At 55.7% G+C, this 26,817-nt stretch overlaps 1 protein-coding gene across 1 annotated transcript; it reads right to left on the bottom strand.

Annotated features, from left to right (window-relative positions):
* Positions 1-262: 262 nt before the first annotated feature.
* DRAXIN (dorsal inhibitory axon guidance protein) lies at positions 263-25,641 on the bottom strand. The gene is made up of 7 exons (XM_068537725.1): positions 25,544-25,641; positions 12,210-12,670; positions 9,623-9,813; positions 8,136-8,247; positions 7,630-7,719; positions 6,013-6,102; positions 263-2,043 (listed from the first exon to the last, which is right to left on the bottom strand). The coding sequence occupies exons 2-7, from the start codon at positions 12,658-12,660 to the stop codon at positions 1,931-1,933; spliced, it is 1,047 nt and encodes a 348-aa protein (XP_068393826.1). The 5' UTR covers positions 12,661-12,670; positions 25,544-25,641; the 3' UTR covers positions 263-1,930.
* Positions 25,642-26,817: the final 1,176 nt, after the last annotated feature.

Genomic DNA, 26,817 nt, shown 5'->3' with positions numbered 1-26,817 from the left:
TCTGTGGGGCCTTTCAGCTTTGTCCTGATCTTCTGTGTTTTCCATCGTTGATGGCCCAGGGCTAGCCTAACCGCTGCCCTCCAGACAAAAGCAATTCTGGGTTCCCTGCCTGCAGCCACCCCTGCTAGGGTTCTATCACGATCTCGAATCTGCCACTCCACGTGAGGCACACAGTGTGGGCCTTGTCTGGTCTCAAACAGACAAAACTGCCAGTGGATTCGATTTCCAAATAGCCGGCTTTGATCTCTTGCAGTCCCCCTTCTCCCCAAGATTCCCATGCCCGTCGAACTTGAATAGGGAGAAAAGAGCCAGTGTATTTGGTTTCTCCTAGATCTGTCTGCTTTCCTTGGTGCCTGACCCTTGACCCCGACTGATTTTCCCAATGGAGTAAACAGCCCTGGCATCCCGTGGGCGTGGTCCGCCCGGCTGGGGTCCAGGCCAGCAAGGACTCTGGATGGAGAAGGCTTGCAACCTTCTTTGCCCTGGACCTGAGGGTTGGCCAGGAGTGAGATGCCAGGTGGGGGGATTTAAGTGGCTCTCCTGAGGTGGCCACTAGAGTCACATCTGCTCAGAGAGGTGTTTGGGGTGGGCATCGTGAGTCTGGCCTGTGGGGGGCTGTTAGGAGACGTGCCCCAACTCCTCAGTGGGCTCTGCTGCAGAAGTGTAGGTGGGGGGGTCCTGGGATGGTCTCTGGGGGGACTGGGAACCACTAAGACGTATGCAAAGTGGGTGCACACGAGCAATGTGTGTATTTTTTGAGTCCATGCTTGCATTAGATTCTCAAAGGACATGAACTACAAAAGCCAAAGAACCCCCCTGGGGTGGCAGCTTTCAGGCAACTCCAAAGTGCATGTCCCAGGACGAGGTGAGCGGGGCCATAGAAATAAGAAACAGCTTTACCGTTTACCCCAAACACTTCATGTCTCAGAATACCAGCTCCCAGAGGGCAGGGGTCAATCTGCCCAAATCTTGCCTTATAAGCAAGCAGGTGCTTAATGCACATTTTCTTTTGTTTTTTAAATGATATACCTTTGTCCAGGGAAAGAAGAGAATAGTCGGTTATTCCAGCCTTCACCACAGTGAAAGGAACTACCAGGGAATACGTCTCTCTCACTGAAAGCCGTGGAGAACCTGAAATGCGGCCTTAGTTGTGGAAGAGCAAAGACATGGGCCTTGGAGCTGGTCGGACCCAGGTTCAGATGCCAGCTTCACCCTGACTCTCCAGGACCTGGTGCTTTCAGTGGGGTCTTGGGTCCAGCAGCATCGGCATGCCCTGAAACTTGTTAGAAATGCAGAATCGACTGAATTGGAATCTGCATTTTAACCAGATCCCTGGGGATTCTTACACAGGCGAAGGTTTGAGGAGCATTGATCTGGGACCCTGGACAAGTCATAAAACCTTGCCTCAGTTTCCTCCCCTGTAAAATGGTGATTATGCCTACTTTAAAGGGCCATGTGATAAATGAGATAATGTATGCCCCTCATTTAGTACAGTGCCTGGTACATAGGAGGTGCTTCGTACTGGTCTCCCGCCCTTGGGTTCCCCTATCTCTCAGGGAGTTTCCATTCTTTTCCAGCTCGAAAACCTCTTCCTTTTTAAACTTGAAACCATTGCAGTGCTGTGGTCGGACGGTAGAGGGCGCTCTCGACATGACCATCGCGGAGAACGCGGACACCGGGATGCGCTGGCGGTGTGGGTCTCCCATTGGCCGGGTGGTGGCCGCAGGTGTGCTGCTGCTCGGCTCCTGGGCGGGGGCAGTTCGCCCAGGGCTCCCCTCCTGGGGCTGAGTGTCCTGGGTCTGATCCTGCAGCCTCAGTCATCTGACTCCCCATTTGCTCTGCCACCGCGAGTTATAAACAAACTGCCCGGCTTCTCCAAACCTCCCGCGCTCAGTCCCCTGGCCGGTGGGGAGGCGCCTCACGCGGCCCGCTAGACGTTGATGAAAGATCCCTGGTCGCCGTTGGCCGTTTCGGGCTCCACGCAGCGCCCCTTTCTCCGGGTGACCCTGCGGTTCCGGTGGAATCTGACGTAGCAGCGCAGCCCTGGGTGAAGAGAGGCAAGGGGGTCAGGGATGCGACCAGCCAGACCCCTCCGCGCCCTCTGGAACCCCCTGAATCCTCTCACCACCACCCCCTTCTTTTTTCTGTCCTACAACCAACCCATCCCCCGCAGAGCAGCCTGAATGGGCTTAAAAAAGCGAATGACAGAGGGAGAAGGGAAGAGTGAACAGATGGAGCACAGGGGATATTTAGGGCCACGAAACTATTCTGTATGATACTATGATGGTGGGTACATGTCTGCGCATTTGTCAAAACCCATAGAATGTGCAACACAAAGAGTGAACCCCTAATGTAAATTATGGACTTTAGTGAATAATGTATCACTATTGGTTCATCAGTTGTAAAAAGTGCACCACACTAAAGTAAGATAATAGGGGAAACTGTGTGCTTGGGGGGGCATATGAGAACTCTGTATTTTTTGCACAATCTTTCTCTAAACCTAAAACTGCTCTTAAAAAATAGTCCATTAGGGGCTTCCCTGGTGGCGCAGTGGTTGAGAATCTGCCTGCCAATGCAGGGGACACGGGTTCGAGCCCTGGTCTGGGAAGATCCCTCATGCCGTGGAGCAATTGAGCCCGTGTGCCACAACTACTGAGCCTGCGCGTCTGGAGCCTGTGCTCCCCAACAAGAGAGGCCGCGATAGTGAGAGGCCCGTGCACCGCGATGAAGAGTGGCCCCCGCTTGCCGCAACTAGAGACAGCCCTCGCACAGAAACGAAGACCCAACACAGCCCTAAATAAATAAATAAATAAATAAAATTAAAAAAAAAAAAAGTCCATTAAAAACCTTTTTTTAAAGGGATGCAGATTCTGCCCTCCCCTATAAAACCTCCCATGGCTCCCCATTGTACTCAAAAGGAGATCCAAACTTCCTACCCTGGCTTATAAGACCCTCTGGGACCTGGACCTGCCTCCTGTCTGCTCTCTTCACCTCCCACTCCCCTCCTCACTCTCTAACTCCAGCCACACCCAGTTTTTTGCTTTTCCTCGTACACCCAGCCATTTTTGGCCCCAGGGCCTTTGCACTTGCTGTTCTCACAGCCAGAAATGCCTTCCTGAAGCTCTTGGCATAGCTGGCTCCTTCACAGCCTTCAGGTCTCAAAAGCACCCTCCCTGACCACCCTAATTAAAGTAGTCGTGGCCCTCCTGGCCCACCAGTGGGAGGGGTTCCTGGCTGTGGCTCTATCATAACCACATGTCAGGCATCCTCTGACATACATGGGTAGACATGTTTTTCATTTAAGGCCACAGAAGGCCACATCCTCCTGATTGGGGGTGGGAGGGTTAGGGGAAGAGATTGCTCAGTGTGGCCTGAGCAATCCCTACGTTTCAGGTTAGGAGTGACCACAGGGAGAGAGGAGGACATCACCTGCTTAAGATCTGCTTATGTCACTGTCAAGAGAATAAAGGAATTACTGTGAAGTTTGTGCTTTGGGGTCTGCAGTTGACACCTGGATCACAGCTTTCAGACCTGTGGCCACGCAAAATACACTTAGGAGGGGGGCAGGGGATTATGAGCAGGAGTGGTTGGTAGCCACAGAAGCCCTTCTGGAACCCTCCAGAATCCAGGCTGGCCTAGACTGCTGGACATCAGCCCTGGGACCTGAATTCAACATTTTGGGATTTCTCAGAAGTCCTCAGGACTCTCGGTCCTCAGAGGGTTCCTGACAAGCTCTTCCTGGACCATCTTTAATGAGCTGTCATTTCCACTCAATTTTTTTTTTTTCTGGAGCCTGAGTCTCCACGGAGGAAGCAAGAATTTTGGTGGGACCGACCAGGGTGGGAGAGACCACGGGAAACGAGCAGATGGGGCTTCGGCTGCACACATATCTTTTGGATACCTGAAAAGCTACCCCCTCCTACCTGAGGCCCTGGGGAGGAAGGAAGGAAGCCTTCCTGGGCAGAGGGGCTGCCCACTGAGCATCTAGCTGGGCACCAGCCGGGCGTGTGAACTCAGTCGGGCCATGTCCCCCTCACCTGGGCAGGCTGGACCTGGAGGCCCTGGCGCTATTCCGGGCTTCCTGGACCAGAGCGCCCTCCGGGCCATTCTGCACCTCAGTCTCCGCCTCTGTGAAATGGGCCCCCAGCCCTGCACACGGGTAACGGAAGGCAGCTCCCCAGCATCTCCACCCCTGCCTGCCTCCATCCCCTCACCTCCCAGCTGGTCCTCTGTGTCTCCACTCCTGCCCCCAAGGGTCCTGCAGCCCGAGTGAGCTGTTACACTCATAAGTCAGACCAAGTCACTCCCCTGCTTAACACCTGCCGACACATTCCCATTGTAACTCAAAGTCCTGCGTGATCCTCCCCGCCAGCTTCTCCTACTTCCCCTTCTGCCACCTTCCCCGTTGGCTACTGTGTGCCAGGCGCCCTCAAACATGCCAGCCTCATTCCTGCCCCAGGCCCTTGGCTTTGCTCTGCCGCTTGCCTGGGACTCTCTCTCCCTCCCCCCCGCCCCTCATTTTCAGGTGGCTGGCTCTGCAGTCCGCTCCTGTCCACCCTTTTCTAAAACACCTCCCAGACTCCTCATCAGGCCAGTCTGGATTATTTCCCTTACAGGCCCTATTCCTTTCTACAGACATCGTACCTACTTATTTGCTTATTGTTGCTCATCTCACTAGAATGGAATCCATGGGCGCAGAACTTGCTGGTTCTCTGTGCCGCTGAATCCCCAATGTCCTTATCAGAACCCAACACATAGTAGGCACTCAATAAATATTTATTGACAGACTGGATGAATGAATAATTGGACCTAAGCAGCTTTATTGCTCTCACAGCGGATCATTTTTGAGGCTAATGTGAGAAAAAAATTGGGCATGTATCTCAGAATGGTCAACAGAGGGACTGAGACCAAATCCCTTCACTCAGGAAATGTGAGCCCTGGATGTGGGATGACACTGAGTAATTATTGTGCATTTTTGGTATTTTGTTTTTAAAAGAGTACTTATCTCTTAGACATATATACTGAAATATTCACAGATGAAATATCTACACTTCCAGGAGTTGCTTCAAAATCCTATTGCAGGGACTTCCCTGGCGGTCCAGTGGTTAAGACTCTGCGCTCCCACTGCAGGGGGCGCAGGTTTGATCCCTGGTCGGGGTAAGATACCGCATGCTGCGCAGTGTGGCCAAAAAAAAGATTTAAAAAATCCTATTGCAACGGGGGAAGCAGATGGGGGGGAGACAGCACAGATTGGCCGTGAGTGAGAATTATTGAAGCTGGGTGACGGGAAATGGGGGTTCATTATACTATCCTGACGACTTTAATATATGTTTGAAATTTTTCAGAATACAAAATTTAAAATGTTCTCCCACTTTTCTAGCTATGTAGGTTTGGGCAAGTGGCTTAACCTTTCTGTGTCTCAGTTTGCTCTTGGGTAAAATGGGGAGAACAATAGCTCCCTTCCTGGGATCGTTGGGAGGATTAAGGAGATAATGGGTAAAGGGCTTAGCACAGAGCTGGGTACACTTGGGCCCACCTGGGCAGGAGGGCACATACCGCTCCACGTGCGAGCTCGGCGGAGTTAAGGAGGGAGCCAGCCAGGCAAGTGCATCCTTCCCTGGGACAGTGCTGGGAAATCCACCCCCCACCCCTTGTTATCACACTTGGAATGTCTCCCCTGGGATAGAATTCCGGTGTGAAAGCACCAGGCTTCTCAGGTTTGATCTTATTTTAAAAGATACACTCCTCTCTCCTCCCCTCTCCCGCCTCCAGATCATGGGAGATCATGCCAGCTTGTATTTCAAGAGGTGAGAAAAGCAAATTTGAGCAACGATGCCAGGAATCGAGACTAAATGAGTTCACAGATTGTGAAGGCACCGAGCAAAGCTGTTCCTGCTCGTGTCTTCAGCTCCCCAGGGATTCTCCCACCCCCTTCTCTGCCCACCCCGGCTTCGAGGAGAAAGGGAGGTGGCGAGGTCTCGGCACCGAGGGAGCCCCCGATGTCGGGCTCACCTTCCACACACATGCAGTCGTCAAAGCATTTGTTGTTCAGGCCTCGGTTGTGGGGCGTGCAGAGATGCTCCCGGAGGTCGCAGCAGGTCCCTGCCCACACAGCAAAAGCACACTCGGTCATCCACGCCGAGCGGACCCTCTCTGCGCCCTGCACACGCCCCCACTGGACAGGAGATCGATCATCTCCATGGTGGGGCCGTCCCTGGCAGGATGGACCATCTGGTGCGCAAGGCTCCCAGCTGGAACCACCGACGAATGTCACGGCCGAGGCCCCTGGGGGCGGGCGGCAGAGACCCCAGACGCCCCAGATGGGTAATTGATTGATCATGGGAGGAGCGAGGGCACTGTGGGATCCCCCCCTGGGTGGAATGGCTGGGGGCTGCCAGGTGTGAAGTCATCATGGAGCTGGGAGGGGCCACAGTGATCATGGAGCCAACGACATCTTTGGACAGATGGGGAAACAGAAGCCCCCGAGAGGCAGGCCCTAGGCACGGCCTCGCCCACCATGGAGCCAACTCTCAGAGCCACTGTTCAGTTGGCCCAAACTTGAGCCTTTTCTTTCTGCTCAGGGTGAAAACAACGGTTTGGAAAGAAAACAGCCTTTCAGAGAGCTGGCGGTCTGGCTTATCTGATGCCAAATGGCTTGTTGGGTTGCTGTTTTGTAGAATATTCTGGTCACTGAATTAACGAGCATCGTGGAGGTATGCAACTCAGATCTCCCTCCGGAAGGCACTTGCCATCCATCGGCCAGGAGAGCAGTTAGCTGCCAGCCTCCAGCTGTTAACACCTGCAGGAGCCTCCTGAGCCAATGTCACACTGTTCCTGAGCAGAACAGCCCAGGCAGTGACTGGCTCAGCAGGGGTGCCAGGACCTGGCTATCTGCCCAGCAGGGGCCTCTTCTAACAGGGAATCTTTGCTCTGGAGCTCCCCGCTGGGCGGGCGGGCGATTGCATCACAGTCTCCTGTCTATTCCTCCTTCCTTCCACTTTTATTGTTCACGGGCCTTACCCTACCCCCGACCCCAGAAACCTCCGGCCCTTCTAACTCCACCTCGCTATCGGCGTCCCAGAAGTTCCGACTGACCCAGTCAAGGGCCAGCAGTTTAGACCATCAATCAAAACCCCAGGCCTCTGTTTTCAGACTGTCTTAATGGGCTCGGCTGCTGAACAGGTCAGGATGTCATCAAAGTATCCCAAGAAGCCCAGCAGTGTCATGATGGGACAAGGACAGAATTAAGCCCAAAGAGACGTTAGGAGAGAGAAGTCGAGAGAAGGGTCATCATGATTTAAGGCAGCGTGGGAAAGCGGTTCAGAACCAGGCAGACTCAGGTTTGAGCCACTTCCTAGCTGTGTGACCTTGGCTGAAACACTTAGCCTCTCTGAGCCTCAATTTCCTTGCCTGAAAATGGGGAATGACAGGGTCTCTTTCTCTGGGTTGCTGTGAGGATTAAATAGAACAAAGTATGACAGCAACTCTCAGTAAAGTGGTAGCCGTGGTTGTTATTACTTACCATCCCTAAAGGGTCCTGTTCATGTGTCTGGGAACACCCGCCTCCATCCCCACGGAGGTTCCCCCAGCGCCCGGCCTAGTGCCTTGAACACGATGCTGGTTCGGTACCTGGCAGGCAGTCCTGGTGGTGGTCGCAGGGCTCCCCTTCAGCCGGTGATGTTTCATTCCCATCACTGGAGAGTTTGCCCCGGTGTTTCTCTGGGGAAAACAGGATCTGTGGTCAGAGGCTGAGGCTCAGCAGGGCAGAGAGATTAAGCACAGGACACCAGGGTGAGAGCGCTCACACCACCACTCCCACAGTGTGGCTGGGATAAGACACAATACCTCTCTCTGCCTCAGTTTTCTCTTCTCTAAAATGGGATCAACAGCAGAACAGACCTAACTTTTTTTTTTTTAAAGGTTAAGTGAGTAGCTATGTGGAAAGCGTTTGCCGTGTGCTGAGCACTTGAGAGCAGCAAGTCCATTTCAGGTGTCCGTTCCATTATAGACTCCAGGCCCCCCATCCCACCTTGGACATCTGTAGGTCAGGCTGGAGTCACCGAGGCCCCTACCCCAATGGATGGTGGGGGAGGGGAGGGAGCCCAGCAAGGGGGTGGCGGGGTGGGTAGACATACCTTTCTTCTTCGTAGACGGCCAGACCTCAGGCTTTAAGTCTTCATAATCGGTCCAGTCAAACAAGGCCATGTCCAGTGTGGGCATCACCTCCCCGTCAGGCCTGGGATGAGCCTGCAGAGGGGGGTGGAGAGGAGGGAGCTTGAAGATCCCAACAGGTGAAAGAAGAAACGTGGGGCCCCAGGACCAGAGAGCAAAGGAGGGGCTCCTCAGAGGCCAGCTGCTCCTGTGCTGGACAGCCTACAATCCCAGCCCAGGGACATCGAGAGGGCCGCCCAGAGCAGCCTCCCCCAATGTGGGACGGTGCCTACAGGCAGCCGATGCAGTCGGGCAAGCGATCCACCAGGCCCTCTGGGGGAGGCGGGGGGAGGCAGCTGTGTCCGCTCAGGAGGAAGCCCAGCTGCTTGTTCCCCTGCCCCGTCTCTCCCCTGCAGACGTCATCAGCTCTCTGTGGCACTGTTGAGGCCACGGCCATGGCTCAGTTCCACTCACAGCCCTGGCCAGCAGTCTTGGGGCTGGATCTGCACACAGTAGGATGTGGGTTCACAGTAGGATGTGAACCCACCTTCTAGGGCTGGGTTCTCAACAGATGGGCTTCAGGGGCCCTGCGACAGCATGGGTAACCATGGATTCGTCGGAAATGGCCCATAGTCTTATCAGAATCTCAGGGGGGTGCAAGATCCAAAAAAGAGAATAAGCAAGATCTACTGCTAAAAAAAGTTTTATTCCTTCTACACATATATTTATTTTTGATCATTTTTAATGATTTTATTTTGGAACAAATTTCAAAGCCCCAGAAGAGGTGCAAGGATGCACCTCATGTTAATTGCAACAATAAATACCCTCCATCTAGACTCACCAGTGGTTGGTGTATTTGCCACGTTTGCTGGCTTGCTCCCTCTCTGTATATCTTTTTGTTTTTGTTCTTGTTTTTTTTTGTCTGTGCCACGCGGCATGTGGGATCTTAGTTCCCCGACCAGGCATCGAACCCGCACCCTCTGCAGTGGAAGCACGGAGTCTTAACCACTGGACCGCCAGGGAAGTCCCTTCCATATATCCTTTTTAAAGGTCTGAAGCAGATGGGTCAAAGTGTTAACTAAAGCTTGTTAATTCTGGATCATGGGGACACGGTTTTAAAGATTATTATTCTCTGTACTTTTCAGTATGTACAAAATTCTTCCCCAAAGGCCTTGCTCTTCTAGATGCAGAGACCAGTATGCTGAGCCGGCACTTGCTTCCTTGGCATTCCCTAGAGTGAGCCCCCAGGACCACTGCCTGGACAGTGGCAGCCCTCCCTGGCCAGTGGGCCCACTGGCCCGAGCTGGGCTAGATGGGCATCAGGAGACCTGGCTTCCATCCAGCCCCGCTGGCCTGGACCAGCTCCTTCCCGCCACTGTGCCTCAGTCTCCCTAAATGTACTAAGAGGGGTTTGCACGACATCATCTCAAGGACCCTTCTTCCATCTCCGAGGCCGACCCGGGCCCCTTACCTGCGGCCACAGGGATGTGACGGGCAGGATCAGGGACTCTTCTGTGGCAGGTGCTGCCTTAAAGGTGGTGAGGTAGAGTATGGTGGGGGCCAGGCTGGTGGAGGATTCCTCCATCGCGGCATCCGGGGCCTGGTCTTCTGAGAGCTCCACCTTCTTCATCAGGGAGCTGGGACCTCTGACCAAGGCTCGGCCTGAGACAAGGAGCAGGAAACACAGCAACTTTATCTGCTTGCCACCCACCACCCGGTATCGGCCCACAGCAGGACCCACATTTCCTGCTGCGAACAAGGGGGCGGCAGGAACCATATGACAAGCTATTGGCTCAGCTGACATCGCTGCTGCCCACTCTCCTGCGGGGGTGGAAGCAGAAGTCTGGGGGCAGGACGAGGGGGAATGTCTTGGATGAATTTGCAGTGTTGCTGGGGAGATGGCCCAGGATTCTTGCTCTAAAGCAATATTCCAGCAAGTTCAAGTCTGGGTTGGTTGGGTGCAGCCAGCAGTGTAAGTGCAATGAATGGAACTTAGTAGGATTAACCACGGAAGGCTTCCTGGAGGAGAGTAAGTTTGAGTAGGGGAGCAACGTGATGAGGCTGAGAGGCATTGCAGGGAGGCAGAGCCCTTTGAGAAGGCTGGGAGGTGAGAGCTCCCTACGTGGTGATAATGACCCTGTTTATTGAGTACATGCTGTGTGCTGGGACCATGTTGTACTCTGGGTCCTGCTTTACAAGCATTATTTCACCTAACCTTTGCAGGAGCTCTGGCAGGGAGGTACTCTTTCAGCCTCATCTACAGGGAAGGAAACTGAAGCACAGAGAAGTTAGGCAACTTGCCTGAGAGCACACAGCTAGTGAGTATCAAAATCTGAATTCGAACCCAGGTCCATCTGATGCAAAACCAATACTTTTAACCACTGACGCTGCCTTCCAAGATATATGGGCATGGGGTAGGATGAGTGTGAGGGGGGAGAGTGTGCAGGGTTGGGGGGTGGTCGGGAACCAGGGGGCTTCGAGAAAAGCTAGAGGCCCCAGGCTCATCCTTGCCTCTTTTTCTCAGGCAAGATCCGACATTAAGGTTGGTTGGGTCAGTTGGGGCCTCTCCACCGTTCAGAGATGAACCCCAGAGAGTAGGAAGGGGACCCGGGGACCACTGAATCTGCTCTATTCATTTTACAGAAGGCAACTGAGGCCCCATCAGCCTGAGACCTTACAGCTGGTCAGCAGGCCTGGGCCTGGACTCCAGACCTCCACTCACCCACTCTCGTGAGAGCGCCCCGCTGGTCCACGGGAGCCGGGGCTGGAGCTGGGCAGGGCTGAGTCCACGCCCCGTGCATGCCTTCTTGCTTGCTGTCAAGGCTGCCACTGCCCCCACCCCACCTGACACGTGATCCCCAGGGGCGGGAGGCTGAGAGTCTAAGTGGGCCCACTCCCCCGTGTTCTGTCCACCTGGGGGGGGGGGTCTCAGCGGGCCTGGCAGGGAAGCAAGCCCCAGCTGTTTGCAGGAGAAGGTGGGGCTGAGGTTCCATCACCCGCCTCCTGCAGAGCCCCCGCCCCCATCCATGCCTGTGGCACTCGGTCAGCCCCTAGAGGCAGCCACGTCACATGTAGAGACTTGGAAGCCGAGGTTGCCTGCCCGGGCTCTGGCCACGGAAGACTGGGGAGGAGCCTGCTGGATGGGGCTGCGGGGACATATTTGTTCCGGGGAGGCTGGGACCAGTGGGTGGTTCGGCTCACAGGGGATTTGGGAACGTGGAGGGAACTTAAAGGAAGGTCAGAAAGACGAGGAAGAAACCCCATCCAACGAACAGAGCAGAGGCAGGAGAAATAAGGATGCGACCGCTCTCCTTGGTCAGCCGTGTCCAGGTCGGAGGACACTGACTCAGCCCTGAGAGAAAGCTGAGAATTAACTAGTAACAACCCCTGCCCATCGCCTCTGCCAAGTGCAAGGCGCCATTTTGGGTACTCCAGAGAGCAAGCCGTCTCTGAATCTACCCCGAGGGCAGAAGGGGCCATTACACTCACTTTGCAGAAACTGAGGCACAGAAAGATGACTTGCCAGTAAGTAGTGGAGCCAGAATCAGACCTGGGGCAGATCTGGCTTCAGAGTCTAAGCTCTCGGCCTCTGCTCTGTGCCTCTGAGTTGATGAAGTGATGTGCTTGGAGGGCACCGAACTGTCCCATCTCTACTCAGGACTTACAGTAGGATGGATTTAGGTCAGATACGAGGTGGAACTTCCTGATTTAGGAGGATGATCTATTGATAAGACTGAGCTCCTATGGCCACATGTCCTTCTCTTCCTCCCATGCTCCACGCCCAGGCCTTTCCCAGTGTCCATTTCTTACCAGATCCCTCTGACTTCAGTGAGACCCCTCCCTTCCTCTGGGGTGTCCACTACCTGCCCCCTTTGGGGCCTCTGGATGTCCTCCCAGGGACCTCACACCATTGACACCTCCGCCCCCCCTTTCCCCCCCTCCCCCGCCTCCCTGTCCTGTCCCTGAAGTCCGCTTGGCCATTTGGATCTGATCCCTCTCCCCCACTCCCCCTCCCCCTTTCGTTGCAGGGCCCCACCCCCTCGCAGACCTCCAGCTACCTCTGTGCAGCTTCAACCTCTCCTTACGTCTCTTGTGCTCCCTGCCTCGTTTCTTCACCCTCTCTGACCCTGGAGACCGGCTCTGCTTCTCGGGGTAGGGCAGTGTCAGCCCCAGGAGCAGATCCTTGTCCTGCAGCAGGCCTGCAGGACTCTGCCCAGGCAGCAGCTCCCCTGCCCCTGGCAGCCTGGAGGCCTGCCTGGTGGTGGCAACCACAGCCCCATCCTGGGCCCGGCCAGGTGTGCCTGGGCCACGCTCCTTCTTGCCCAGGCCCTGCTGGCGGTGGTGGCTGGTCTGGGGCGTCCACAGTGCTGGGCCCGGGAGGTCGATGTGATTCTCCGGGAGGTGCCGAGCAGAGCCTCCGGTTCCCAAGGAGACTGCCAGGCTCAGCTCCAGGAGCAGGAGGAGGGCGAGGAACAGCATGGGGGCATCGTGGGTGGTGGGCCCAGCCATGGGCTTTTCCCTGCAAGAAAAGTAGGACTCTAAGGGGGCAGCCCTCCTCCCCCTCCACGTCCCCTCTCCCCAGTCCCCTCACTCACACTATTATAGCGTAGTGTTTCTCAACAGGGATGGAGGGGGACTTTGCCCCCTCACCCCTCCAGGGGACGTTTGGCAACATCTGGAGACATTTTTGGTGGTCAAAATTAGGCAGCACCACTGACTTTACTGGGTGGAGGCCAGGGATGCCGCTAAACACCCTACAATGCACAGGACCCCCCATGACAGGGAATCACCGGCCCACAAAGACCCCAGTGCTGAAGCTGAGAATCCCTGGTTTCAATAGTTTAAGAAGCGCCCAGGTTCCAGATTAGTCTAGATTCCTCTTTCTGTACAAACCTCTGCCTTTGGCTAAGTTCTCTGGAATGAGCTGAGTCCCTCCAAGCTCAGAAATAGGCCGATAGTCCCAGAGACTTGACTCAAAGCCTAAATTCAAACAAATGGAATAATAGCATTTGAGCACGTGCTGTAAGTAAGAATCGTGCTCAGCGCTTGGTGTGAATTTCTATCACTTGGTCCTTTCACCGACTCTCTGAAGTAGCGCCTATTATTTTCTGAAGTGGAAATAAAGGCTCAGAGAGGCTGTCACGTGGAGTATGTGGCATTTATGCAACTGCTATGCCTGTGCTCTGAGCTCCCACGTGCTGTCCCAGGACAGCCCAGGCCTCGCCTTTTCTTTTCCTGCAAGTTCCAGGCAGGTTCTGACATGGCAGGCACTGTCCCTGCTGGGGCTGGGGAGCTTTGGAGGCTGGACTCTGACCCTGCAGGGTGGGGTGAGCTACCTCTGACCTACACTGGGGACAGCCCATCCTTCTGCACCAGAAGTGGGGTCTCCTCAGGGGACCTCACTGCTCCCCCCTCTGTGCCAGAGGGAGAGTCGGAACCCCCGGATGCTCCAGAAGGACTTGGAGCTAAGGCTCAGGAGACTCGTGGCTGGGGGATGATGGGAGTATCCCACCCCCTGGGGCCCCTCCCCCATAGCCCTCCCCCCTACACCAACCTCACTGCATCCAGCTGAGCTGGGCACCAGGTTAGCCAGGCTGATTGAATTTTTATGGCCTCCCTGGGCCCCCTGCATATTCCATTAGGTTCACAGAGGTGCTTACACAACCGTTTCCTTGTGATTTGTGGCCTTGTAATTGCCCAGGGCTGAGGAAAGGCTGGTGGCCTGGGGATGACTGCTGGCGTCTCTCCCTCCAGCCCCCTCCGTTCCTGCAGCCCCCGCACTGGCCATCCCACCCCAGGTTCACCGTCAGCCAACGCGGAGTGAGGGGCCCTTGAAGTGGATGGGGAGGACAGACTGACCCACTCTGGGAAGAGATATCCTGCTGTTCCTTCATCCCCCAGCTGGCATGTAGTGGTCCCCTGGGAGGTGCGGGCCTCTACTGCCCTGAGCTCTGCCCCACCAGCCTCAGCCCCAGCCTTCCCATAATGAGGGCCCGGGAGGCCGGTGCTCAGGCCAGGCCTGCACTCCTGAGGCAGCCAGGTGGGAGAAGGAGGGGCCCTTTGAGAGGCCTGTCAGTCAAGCATTGTTCTGCTCCCGGGGACCCCTCCGACACTATTTTCAGGCCTCAGGCAGATGCCAGGCTGCATTTACCAGACTCCACCCTCCTCTCCCTGTGGCTGAGAAAGGTTGAGTCTTGTGTTGGATGCTGCCCTGACCCAGCCCCGCCCTTCTGTCCTGCGGGGACATCACATCGATAACCTGGGAGAAACCCGCAGGGCACCATCAACAGGGAGCCTTTGGGACACTGGCCCGGTGAACAGAATCCCTCCACCTTGAGAGTAGAGAGGAGCAAGGCGGGACACCCCAAAAGTGCAGGCAAGGGACCAGATGAGGCTTGGCAGAGGGGTGGGGGTGGGGCAGCCCCACGGCGTGTATGGGCAGCGTGCTGTCCCTGTGGACACACATGAGGCCGATCAATGACCCGGAGCCAGCCTCTGAGCTCCGTGACCAGCCTGGGCCCTAGTCCCAGAGGACAGATCCTCCCCTGCAGAGCCAGGAGCTGAAGCCCAGCCCTATCCCAACCCTACACCCCCGTGCATCACGACCCCACCCATACTTGCCATCTCTCCCAATGAAGTCCACTTACCAAGCCCTTGCCGGTGGCCATGGGTCTGTTCGTCATACCCAGGAACCCCAACTTCAGTGCCATCTTGGTTCCCTCCCACCCTTTGCACCCCACGGATCATGTACGCGGCCAGCCTGGGGCAGGGAGGGGGGATTTCAGCGTGCAGGCTGAAGCACCTGAGAGGCCATCCCTCTCCTGGGTGAATATCAGCACCATCCAGCCCCCGGACCCAGCCCATACTGCTGCCAAACTCCTCTGATCCTGACCCTCTCCTGCCCCAAACTGTCCATGGCTCCCTATCCCTTTCCCATTTAACCACACATTCCTCACTTTGGCACTCAAGATCTTGTATAATGTGGCCCCAACCTAACTTTGCAGCCCTGACTTCTATTTCCTCCCCGTCACAGCCGATAGAGACTATGCCCTGGGCCTCGAGCACCTCCCAGCTCTCCTGTGTCTCTCTTCTCGCTGAGGCTGCTCCCTCTGCCCGGAACAGCCTCTCCTCTTCACCCCCATCTCTCTCTCTGTGGAAATCCTGCCCATTCTCTGGGACTCGTCCCAGATGTCCCTTCTGGCAGAAAACTCCCCCCCTCGGGGCTCCCACCCAGCTCTGCCCGGCTCATTTCCTGCTGGGGCAATCAGCCTTGTTTAAAGTCCCCGACTAGGGACTTCCCTGGTGGTCCAGAGGTTAAGACTCCACACTCCCAATGCAGGGGGCCCGGGTTCGATCCCTGGTCGGGGAACTAGATCTCACGTGCCACAACTAAAAGATCCCGAATGCACACCGCAACTAAGACCCGGCGCAGCCAGATAAATAAATAAATATTAAAATAAATAAATAAAATAAAGTCCCTGAGAAGATCTGGGGAAGATCCCTTTCCCCTCTGTTCCTGTCAGATTTACAAGACCCTGCAAATAATAGGCACTGATAACTACGGATCGGAATGGAATCAAACTGACACCTGAGCAGAAGATCGTAAAAAATTCCCAGGGAGGGTGCGCGTGTTTGTGTGTGTGTGTGTGCGACAGAGAGAGAGAGAGAGAGAGAGAGAGAGAGAGAGGAGAGAGCTGAGTGAGCGATGGGGATCCTGGCACCTCTTTGCCCTGAAGACTGCATGGAGCCCTGTCCCCAAGCCCACAGCATTTGTACTTGAATCTTGGCACATTCCAGCAGCCAAGATGCCAGCCTGGCAAAGAGCCGCTCAGGGAACGCGGGCTGCTAGAGAAGCCGCACCAAGGATCCACAGCCACGCGGGCTCCGATCCACTCTGCCGGTCTGGAAGCCAGCTGGAGGCTGCCTCCCAGGGCACCAAGCAGCCGGGAGAAAAGGGGCAGCAGGTGCCCCACGTCCCCCACCCCCGTCAGCCCGGGATGGTTCTGCCCGAGGTTTGCGCATAAAGCCTGCTCCTTTGGGCCTGGGTCGCTTTCCCCCAGGACTGGGGACGCTCAACAGCTGTCAGTCGCCCGGGACAAGGGCAGTCGAGGGACTTGAGAACCATCCACAACCCAGAGACAGCCGTCTCACAACAGAGATCTACTAGCGACTCCTTAAAAACTAAACTGAACATGAGCAATCGTCATCATAGGAGCTGCCACTCCCTGAGCGGCTGGAAAGCCCAGGCTCTTACAAGCTTACTTCATCCGTTTCTTATTGCATCCTCTCAATTGCCCTGCACAGGGCAGGTTGTTCTCCATTATTTTTAAAATGAGGAAACCCAGGCTCTGGGAGGGTAAGCCACAAACACAAGGTGACACCACTGGTGAGTGACAAAGCCCCACCTCAAGGCCTGGGTTCTCTCTGCACCCCATCGCCCGTCCACTGAGCTTTGTAGGGAGTCTCCTGCCTCCCCCGGGTAATCTCTTGCCATTGCTGTGAGTGCAGCCAGGGCCCCGGAGGGGGGTACCAGGCAGCTGGGAAGAGGAAACTGACAAAGGAGGGGAAAGGGGCTTGTCTCGTGCCCTTATCCTGTCCCCATACTGTGCAGAGTTGAACTGCCAGCGTGGTCTCCATCCAGAAGCCTGCAGGGAGGCAGTGTTACATGCAAATGAAGGCAGTTGATGGAGCCCGGAGCTCGCTTTGATTCCTGAGCCCCCTCCCCCATCCCCATAACAGCCTTGCATTTGGGGGCCGGGCGACTAGGGGAGCTCCTGCCCACCTGCCTGGCAGACAACAGTGAGGCCTGAATTCCTCCTTTACTGATCAGCTCAGCCGATGCCTGATGGGTTGGACGGGAGAAGGGGGCGGGTAGGGGGGGTGGGAGGCGGGAGCAGGGCTGGCTGAAGGGGGTCCGATGGGAATCCCGGGCCAGGAATATCCGTGACGCTCTGATGGAGCCTAGGGATTATGACGCTCAGTCCAGGCTGTGAGCCAGACAACCACCCACCCGGAGAACTTGGCCGTCAACCCCCCTCCCTGACGCTGCGCCTCCTTCTCGCGTGTGAAAGTGACACACTTGAGCCACCATATTTGGTAGAGATGCTTCAGGGGTTCTCTAAGCATGTGATTCTAACCTCACTTTTAAAAAATATTTGTTAAACTATTTTGAAAACTGTAGGTAAAAACAACAGGCACTCTCAAATGCGTCCTCTACACACTTTTAGCTCGGGCACAACCCCACAATAACTTGGCCTTCTCCCGGGTCACTGAAGAGTGTTCCAGGGATGCAAGGTGAGCAGTTTAAAAGAACTGTTGCCATTTGCAGCTACTTATTGACATGCTCCAGGATTTTCTGGACACCAACGACCAAAGCCTGTTAGAGGCTCGGTCTCATATCGACAAATGCAACTGACATCCATAGCCTGCTTTTATACCATTGAAGACAGCTTCCTTTTTCTCCTTGATTTACTGTAAAATAGGCAATATTGTACAGTGGGGGCATAACAGTGGTCACACAGCATCTCCATGGAGGAGAGGCTGAAGAGAGTCTGACGGCATGTAGGGCTTGAAACTGTATCTGCACGAAATGGAGAAAATTTTGGTTTGGGGAAGAGATTATTGGTGGTGTTGGTGAGGTGCTACACCGCTCATAAAATGCTGCCTTTATTGATTTTATATGTTGGGATTATGGATAAGATTTCATGGGAAATGATTTGTACTGCGCAAAAAATAATGGGGGGGGGGCACGTAGGGGAAGAAGACCACTGGATCACTGGGTTAGATTAGATGGTCTCGAGGGCTCGGTCTGCCAAGGGAGCCTAGGAATTAGTGATCCACAGTGACAAGACTCCTCCATCTGTCTGTCTATCCAACTGACAGCCCCCTGTCGGGAGGGATGGCACATCATATCCTCCAGGTTCTGGGGTGAGCCCCCAGGGACCAGGGACAGGTATTGTGAAGCAGCATGAATTCAGAGGACATATTTGTGAATGTTCAAAGACAAAACGTGGGAATTCCCTGGCGGTCTGCACCTTCACTGCCGAGGGCGCAGGTTCAATCCCTTGTCGGGGAACTAGGATTCCGCAAGCAGCTTGGCCAAAACAAAAAAAGACAAAACACAACCATGTGTGATGATAACAAGCCCATTCCTGGGCCGGCCCTCCCTCTCATTCGCTTTTGGAGGAGCTCTGCCTTGCTCTGGTCACCTCTCTAACCGTGACTGACCCCCAGCACACAGATGAAACCCTAACCCACCGAGCCGCTGGGATGGGCATCCTGAGACCAGTACAGCGGTCTCTGGGATGACTGGGACACTTCTATCTTTCAAGGACTCTTCAGAAAGGGGTGCACAGTGCTGGGGGTCAGGGATCTGAACACGAAGGGGCCCTGATTCCTGCCACTCCCCTGGCCACAGCTCAGGTCTTGAAAGGACCCTCCACATGGAAACATCCTAACCCTCTTTAGCTCATAAGAAACTGGAAGGTAGCTGCCTTCTGCTAAACCTGGACCAGAAGGGACCTCTACCCCTGAGAGGCCAAGAAACGTCTCCAAGGGGATCTTGCTCGCTTAAGAGAACCCAGCCTTCCTCTGGGGCAATCTGGGAGCCAGTATTCTTAGCCACAGGTGATGAGCTCTCCCGGCTTAAGGGGGAAGTGGGTCTGCAGTTTTGTGGCCTGCTGGGCATCTCTGGGGACCCTGACACTAAGGGCTGAATTCTGTCCTTCACAGTAGCTGCCTCAGGCCAGACTGGGCTCTGTGTGGGTGCCCCCTTATCACAGAACTCTTGCCACATTCCCTGCCATGTTCCCAGTAACACAAACAGCCTTCGGTGCTGCTGTCTGCCCAGGCCCCAGCTTATCACCCAAACACCCTCCACTTTGTGGTCAGGAGAACAAATCGGACACTAGCTTTCCTGCTTAAAACTCTTCAGTGGACATTTCTGCAACACATACAGCAGACAAGAGACTAACTCCTTAATATATAAAGAACTCTCACTCCACTCTCATCCCTGGGAGCCCTGGGGGCAGTGTTTGTATGCCCAGAACCCCAAGTCCGTAGTGCTTAGGACAGATTTTGTGAGATGCAGGAATTATCTCTGATTTTGTTTCCATACTGCCGTGAAGATTTTAGGAATGCTCTAACTTGGAATTATCTGCCTGACTCTTCCCTCTGGCACTTCCTCATGACTTGACTGGACACTTCCTGGAATGGCTGGAATCGGACAATGGAGGTGGCCATCCCCAGGTACCCCCTTCTGCTCTTAGAACAGTGGGGCCACCTGGTAGTCAGCTCCACAAACCTGGAACTCCAGTTGGGGTCTTAGAGCATCTAAGACAGCAGGTTACTGTCTTCTTTAGGGGGAGTGGATTCCCCCAGGGCTGGAAAATGAGTAGTTGTAATTGTTCAATCAAAATAGTTATGTCCCATATTTCAAAAAGAGTCATGTACCACAATGTTCATTGCAGCTCTGTTTACAATAGCCAGGACATGGAAGCAGCCTAAGTGTCCATCGACAGATGAATGGATAAAGAAGATGTGGCACATATATACAATGGAATATTACTCAGCCATAAAAAGAAACGAAATTGAGTTATTTGTAGTGAGGTGGATGGACCTAGAGACTGTCATACAGAGTGAAGTAAGTCAGAAAAACAAATACTGTATGTTAACACATATATATGGAATCTAAAAAAAAAAAAAAGGTTCTGAAGAACCTAGGGGCAGGACAGGAATAAAGACGCAGACATAGAGAATGGGCTTGAGGACACGGGGAGGGGGAAGGGTAAGCTGGGACGAAGTGAGAGAGTGGCATGGACATATATACACTACCAAATGTAAAATAGATAGCTAGTGGGAAGCAGCCGCATAGCACAGGGAGATCAGCTCGGTGCTTTGTGACCACCTAGAGGGGTGGGATAGGGAGGGCGGGAGGGAGACACAAGAGGGAGGAGATATGGGGATGTATGCACATGTATAGCTGATTCACTTTGTTATACAGCAGAAACTAACACACCATTGTAAAGCAATTATATTCCAATAAAGATGTTAAAAAAAACCAAAAAAAAACAAAACCAGTTATGTCCTCAATGAGAGTGGGGGAGGGGAGGGGGATCCTAAATTCTTGGGCTGTGCTCTTCCCAAGTCAATCTGGGACTAGATTCTGTCTCCCTAGCCCCTCCCACGACCCTCCCACCATCACACCTCATCATGAGTCATAATTTCCCTGTCTGTGAAATGGGATTATTAGCCTGTCATGAGATTTGACTATTTAGGAAATGAGGACTTCTGTGTGATTGGGGAAGGGGAGGTTTCCAGGTATGGAAGGAACTCAGGCAGTGTAGGTGGGATGGAAGGCAGCAAAGATGAGCTCCCTGGAAGGGGGGAGGGGAGATAAGAGTTGAAACATCTGCCCTGGGGGGTACTCATTGGTGGATTGGCCTTGACAGTCCTGAGCTAGTCCCTACCCATCTCCCCTGCCCCCCTGAGGCTCTATGGCCCCCAAAGTGCCTCCTGTCCAATAGGAAGGGGCCTCGCAGCCCCCCTAGGCCTCAGAACAGCCAGAGCCCCACCTACCCCTCCACATGCCTTTGTGCCAACCTGGCCTCACACAGAGAACTCTGCCTCTTGACCCGTGGAGCACCAGGGTGGAGACTGCCAGGGACAGTGAACCAGACAGTCACCACTTGCTGAGCTCCTCTGGGTGCAGGACCTGGATGCCATGCAAGGGAAACTGCTCTAGTCTGAAGACCTTGTCCCTGCTTCTGGAGATTGCCAGTCTGATTGGGGACAATAGCCCTGGCCCTGGGGAGCTCCCACTGTAACAGGGAAGATCTAGGTCTTGCCTTGGAGGACTCTTAGACTGATGAGACATGGCTCCTGTCCTCAGGGAGCTCTCAGTCTGAGCAAGAAAAGCAGCCCCTGCCCCAGGAAGCCTCCAGTGTAACAGGGGAGATCCTGTTGCTGCCCTTAGGGATTTCCCAGTCTCATAGGGGAGACACAGCTCTGGCCTTGGAAGTTCCCAGAACATGGGGAAAACATACACTTTGCTGGAGGGAGCTTCTATTCTGTGGGCAAAGACACAGTCCTTGCCCTCCGGGTGTCCCCACTCTGACCTGGCAGGGAGGCCACAGACCTAATGAAAGATTGAGGCACAGATGTAATTATTACTGATTCAAACACAAAAATGTCAGCCCAAACCCATTAAGCTGAGCCATGGGAGAGCCCCCCTGACCAGAGCGGAAAGAGCTGTGTGACCTTGGGCAAGTCATTTGACCTCTCTGAGCCTCGGTTTCCTCTCCTGTAAAATGCTGGAGGTTGCGAGAATGAGGGGAGGCAAAGGTATACAGAGTGAGTGGTACCCAGTAAGGGTGCAACAAACAGTAGCTGTTGTTATTATGAGGAGGGGAAAGAGTGGGAGTGGGGCTTGGGGGTGGGTTCCTGGAAGTGTTTGTGCATCTGTGCCTGCGTGTGCAGGGGGGCAGGCACAGGCGGCCACGTCCTCAGTCCTCGGTGGGGTGATCGATGGCTTCGGTGGGGCAGGTCAGCACAGGCCCAGGCCAGCCTGGAGGGGACCATTGTCTTGGCAAATGAGGTTTGGCTTTCCCGCAGGGGCAGCACCATCTGCTTTTATTATTTGCAACAGCAGCCTTGGGAATTCCCACCCTCCTAAGGCCTCACACCTCGAAAAAACTGATGTAGGGGTGTTGTTTTGGGGGGAGGGAGTGGAGTCCTACCTCCTGCTACATTACAGGTACTCGCCACCCCTCCTCCTCTCCTAAGCCATCCTCCTGGCCCCCTATTCCCCAAATTTCATTATCTTGGTTCCCAGACAATTTGGTTGCACCCATCACTTAATCATCAAGTGACAAAATGCCCACTGTCAGTTCTGGCAGAGGTCAGTGTGGAGTAGAAAGACACCTGGAGTCAGACAAGCCTGGGTGTGAATCCTGGCTCCAGCATTTAATAGCTGTGTGACCCTGGACAAGTCAATTAACCTCTCTGGGCTTCAATCCCACATCTGAAAAATGAATGTTTGTTTGGGTGTCATTTATAGGGCATCAACTACTCTAGGCTTAGAGCTTTATAAGTATTATCTAGTTTATAATTCAGCCCATTGAAGTGGACAATACTTTTCAGGTAATAACAATAGTAACGATGGTTCAACACTGGGACAAAGATTTGAAGGATTTGCTCAAGGTTACACAGTAGAGAGAGTGGTAGGGCTGGGATTTGAACATGTGGCCACCTGACTCCAAAGGCAGACTCTTTGACCACGCCTCATGCTAACTCAGTAACTAATACTAGTGCTGATGCTGTGACTTTCAGGGATGACACACGGTGGGGGCCTGAACCCAGCGCCTGGCACAGAGGGGGCCCCTAAAAACGTGAGGTCTGCAATTACTTTATCCCAGCTGCTCTTCATTCTCACACTGGTACCCCTACACTCACTCAGATGTGTCCCAGATGGTCAGTGCCAGGCCGCCAAAGCTGGGGACTGGTGTGAGGGTGGTGGCAGGGCCTCTAGTGGCAGGGTCCTTCCTGGGGAAGCCTGTGTCCCATTGGCTACAGTGGCCCACTGAGAGGAAGGGCTGGGGTAGGACAAGCAGAGGGCCTGGACCAGCAAGAGAGGCGGATGGCACCTGAATGGGCCAGTGGAGGGATGTTAGTATGACTCCTCCCCACCCCGGGAACATGCCCAGCTCCTGTTCTTCCCAGGCTGTGGAGTCAGGGAGGCCAGGATGCAAAACCCCTGCTCTGCCACATTTCTGGCTGAGGCAAGTGAAGGTCCAGGTCACAGAGCTGCTAAGCTAGTCTGCTGAACTTGGGCAGTCGCTTCCCTGTCTAGCCGATTTCCTCTGTTCGCATCAGGCACAGAAATCATCCTCATCTTCTGGAGGCGTGCAGAGCCCCCAGTACCACAGGGACTTTCCAGGAGGCTTGCTCCCGCTCCACAACCTCACCAGTCTGCCCTAGGGCCAACTCTGCCCCTGGCCTGGCCAGCAGGACCCAGTGGAACCCACGGATAACCTGTGGCTTGCAATTTTCAGTTCATTCCTATCTCCTTGGCCAAGGATTCCATATATTAGAACAAATATGGACAGAGCACCTGTTGTGTCTCAGGCACTGGGGCCCCAAGTGGAACAAGACCCAGCCCCACCCAGGGAAGTGCAGACCGCGGGAGAGACGGGGGGGGGGGGGGGGCGGGCAAGGGAGAGCAGGAGGGCTCCCCACAGGAGGGGCCATCTGACCTTGGCCTGCAAGGGGAGACATTTTAGATAGAGGGAAGAGCCCTAGCAAAAGCTCGGAGGCAGTCAGGGCGTGGAGATGATCGGCCCTCCGTCATGGCTGAAACCCAAGATGCCGACGGGGGTGTGATGGGAGGCAGGCAGCATAGTTAATTTAGTGGAAACAGGGAGCTATTAAGAGATTTAGGGATGCGGAGCGGGGTGAATTGAACGGTGGGAAGGGAGGCAGAGAAAGTGGCAGGAAGGATTGTGAGCAGGAGTCCGGACGGGGTGTGTGTGTGTGTGTGTGTGTGTGTGTGTGTGTGTGTGTGTGTGTGTGTGTGTGTGTGTGTGTGTGTGTGTGTGTGTGTGTGTGTGTGTGTGTGTGTGTGTGTGTGTGTGTCTGTGGGTGTGTCTGTGGGTGTTTCCAGTCCCATTCTTGCCTCTCTAAAGAGAAAGGCACTAGTTGCTAGCTCTGGCTGTGGCTGAAAAAAAAACTCAGCTAGGGGAACCCAGAACTTTCCAGCCGGGAGAAGATGTCCCTCTTCCGAAGCTGCCCTCATTATGGCCCTAAGCCCACACCACTGCCGGACTCCTGGGGTGGTGTGTCACCTGTCACGATGACATAGACGATGGTCAGAGGGTTTGGGTGATTACACAACAGGTTCAGGGTCCAAAAGACAATCCCCCCCAGAGGAAAGGAAATGGCTCGTGAGCGAGAGCCATTAGAAAAGAAATGGGTGCAAGACAGAGATTCAGAATTGGGAATGAGTCACATGGATGCCTCATGATCAATGACCAGCTGTTGGCAACATCGACACAGCCACGTTGATCTCATTTTGATAGCAGACGCCCTTTTCTTTCTGATTTTTAAGCTCTGATTTTAGGACAAGCAGAGAGGAGGAGGGAGAGAAAGAGAGAAGAGTGCCTGCAACAGTGTGTAGGGGGAGGTGACCATGATACGGGAGGGGCCACAGTCAGGTTTCTCTGCAGTGTCTCTAAGTCTGAATTTTTGATCCATTTCCCCCTTCCTGTGGACCCCCTATCCCCACCCCACCCACGGACTGGGACTGTAGAATCCCCCGTGGCCACCGAGTGTGTGCCTCGCTGGCATCCAATATGTTTTTTTCCCTGCTTTCACATATATCCCCATCGGTAGGTGCTATTATCCCCGTTTTATGAAGGGGACCCTGAGGCTCACAGAAGTGCGTCCCTTTGTCCAAGATCACTCCCTCAGCCTCCTTCTGCCTGACCCCAGAGGGATGGTACTGAACCAGCACTGGGACCCTTCTTGCATGCCACCAGGCTGGGAGGTGGGCAGCATGGAAGAGGGCTCCACGCAAGAGAGACCAGACAGAGGCGAGGGCAGAGGGAGCACCCGGTGGAGTAAGGCAAGACTTGGTGGGAAACCCAAGAGGTCTCACGACTCAAACCTTGGCTCCGGGCTCCCGAAGGCGCCTGAGACCCCGGCGCGCGGCTGGAGAAAAGCCAGCAGTGGAGAGGGAGGGAGCCCGAGCCGGGGCCAGAAGAGCGAGGCCAGCGCTGTCGGGGTTGCTAGCGCCAGGAACTGGGCAGTGCTGGCGGGTGGGGGGGGGGCGGCGCAGCCAGAACCTCCCTCTACCTGCAACACACCCCAGCCCCGTAGGCAGCCTCGAAAGAAGCAGAGGGCACTCCTGCCAGCTCTGTCCGGAGCTTAGGGAATCTTCCAAGCTTCTTCAAACGATGTCAGACTGGGGTCCCCAGCCTGAGAGACCACCCGGAGACTCAGAGACAGAGAGACAAAGAGAGACCGGGTCCCAGAGGGAGAAGGCTAGTGCCGAGGAGGAGAGTGGGCGAGAGCCGCGTCCGGAAGAGGGCGGCAAGGGCGCACGCTAGGCAGTGTCAGAACGTGGAAAAGTGAGTGTCCGGCGGAAGGCGGGCGGATGAGGGGCCCAGGAGCAGAGCCAGGAGCCGAGGGGAGACGCGGCGAGGAGCGGAGGCGGCGGACCCACTGACCGACGGGTCCGAGGGCCGGGAGGGCAGGGACGAAAGCAGCATCCTCACCTCCAGCCTCAGTCCGCGGCGCGCCCCGCCCCTGAGCGCTCCAGGTAGCCCACCTTTGTCCCGGCGCGCAGCCAGGTGAGGCGGGGGGGCGGAGCCAGGGGCGGGCCAAGGCCAAGCCTTACCTGTCCGACCGGCGGGGCAGGGGCCGAGGGGCGCGGGGCCGAGCGTCTGCGGGAGCCGAGCGCGGCGGAAGGCCGAGCCGCGAAGCCCGGACCGCGCGGAGAGGTGCGCGGGCGGCAGGAGGATGTGCCGAGGCTGAGCTGGGCTGGAGGGAAGGGGGAGGGGGCGGGCGTGAGGGGAGGGGGCGGGAGCACGCGGAGGGGACGGGGGAGGGGCGGCGGCGAGCGGGCTCCACTGCCCCCAGCCGAGAGGCAGCCCCGGGCCGGGCCCCGCGCGCTCCCAGCCGGCGCGCCCTCGCCAGCTGCGCTCGGCGTTCCGGGCCCCCTCCCCAGAGGCCTAGCCGCCGCCGCCGCGAAGGCGCGGGGCAGACAAAGAAGGTAGACAAAGGCGGGCGCAGCCGGGCGGCCGTGCAGGCACCGGGAGAGGCGGGCCCACTCCTCCCGGTGCGGAAGAGCCGCCTCGGCGCGGCCCGGGGCGCGTGGGACGGGCGGGGCGCGGGCAGCGGTGGCGCATCTGGAGCGGCCCGGCAGGGAGCGGGCGACAAAGGGCCGCGGCAGGAGGTCCCTGGCGGACCCCAACAATGGATCGGAGCTGAGCGCTCAGCTGAGGCCGCGTCTGGCAGCGCAGAGGCCGGCGGTTCCCCAAAAGGATTATTCCGCCTAGGCTGTCAAATGGGACGGAAGAAATGCCCTGTGCGAGGGAGGAGGAACGGGCCACCGCGGGGCCTCAGTAGCCTCCGAAAGTGCGCAGAGTGGGGGGCGAGGTTCTGGGAGGGGTCGCTCTTCGACGTGGGGGTCCAGGGGGGTCTTCAAAGCGCTACCAGGTGAGACTCGGGAGCACTGACGGCTGCGCTAGTGTCCCCTCCCCACTCACACACCCTGGGAGGGAAGGGAAAAAGACAATACCCCTACCCAACACACACACACACACACACACACACACACACACACACACACACACACACGCGGTCCGCCTCTCGCCACGCCCCGTCCAAAGTAGGTCTGATGCTCCCCAACCCGGCCCAGGCAGGACAAAGCCAGCGCTAGGGGTGGCTCATCCATCACAGAGCAGGGTGCCGCGTCCTGCCGACCCTGGGAGTCCCGGAATGCTGTGTTATGGGTCCCGCGGCCCCCATAACTCACCGCGGGGTCAGGGGGGCCGCAGGCGCTGCAAAGATCAAAGAGCGGTGGGGCGGGCTCGCGTTCGCGGGAAGCAGCAGTCTTGCCTGGAGCCCAGAGCTGGCCCAGCGGCTTCCATTTCGGCTGTTTTCTTCTTT

This window comes from Eschrichtius robustus, chromosome 3, assembly GCF_028021215.1.
Source record: "Eschrichtius robustus isolate mEscRob2 chromosome 3, mEscRob2.pri, whole genome shotgun sequence".
Lineage (NCBI taxonomy): Eukaryota > Metazoa > Chordata > Mammalia > Artiodactyla > Eschrichtiidae > Eschrichtius > Eschrichtius robustus.
Note: the sequence above shows the minus strand (reverse complement) of the source record. Positions and strands in the feature narration are given on the sequence as shown.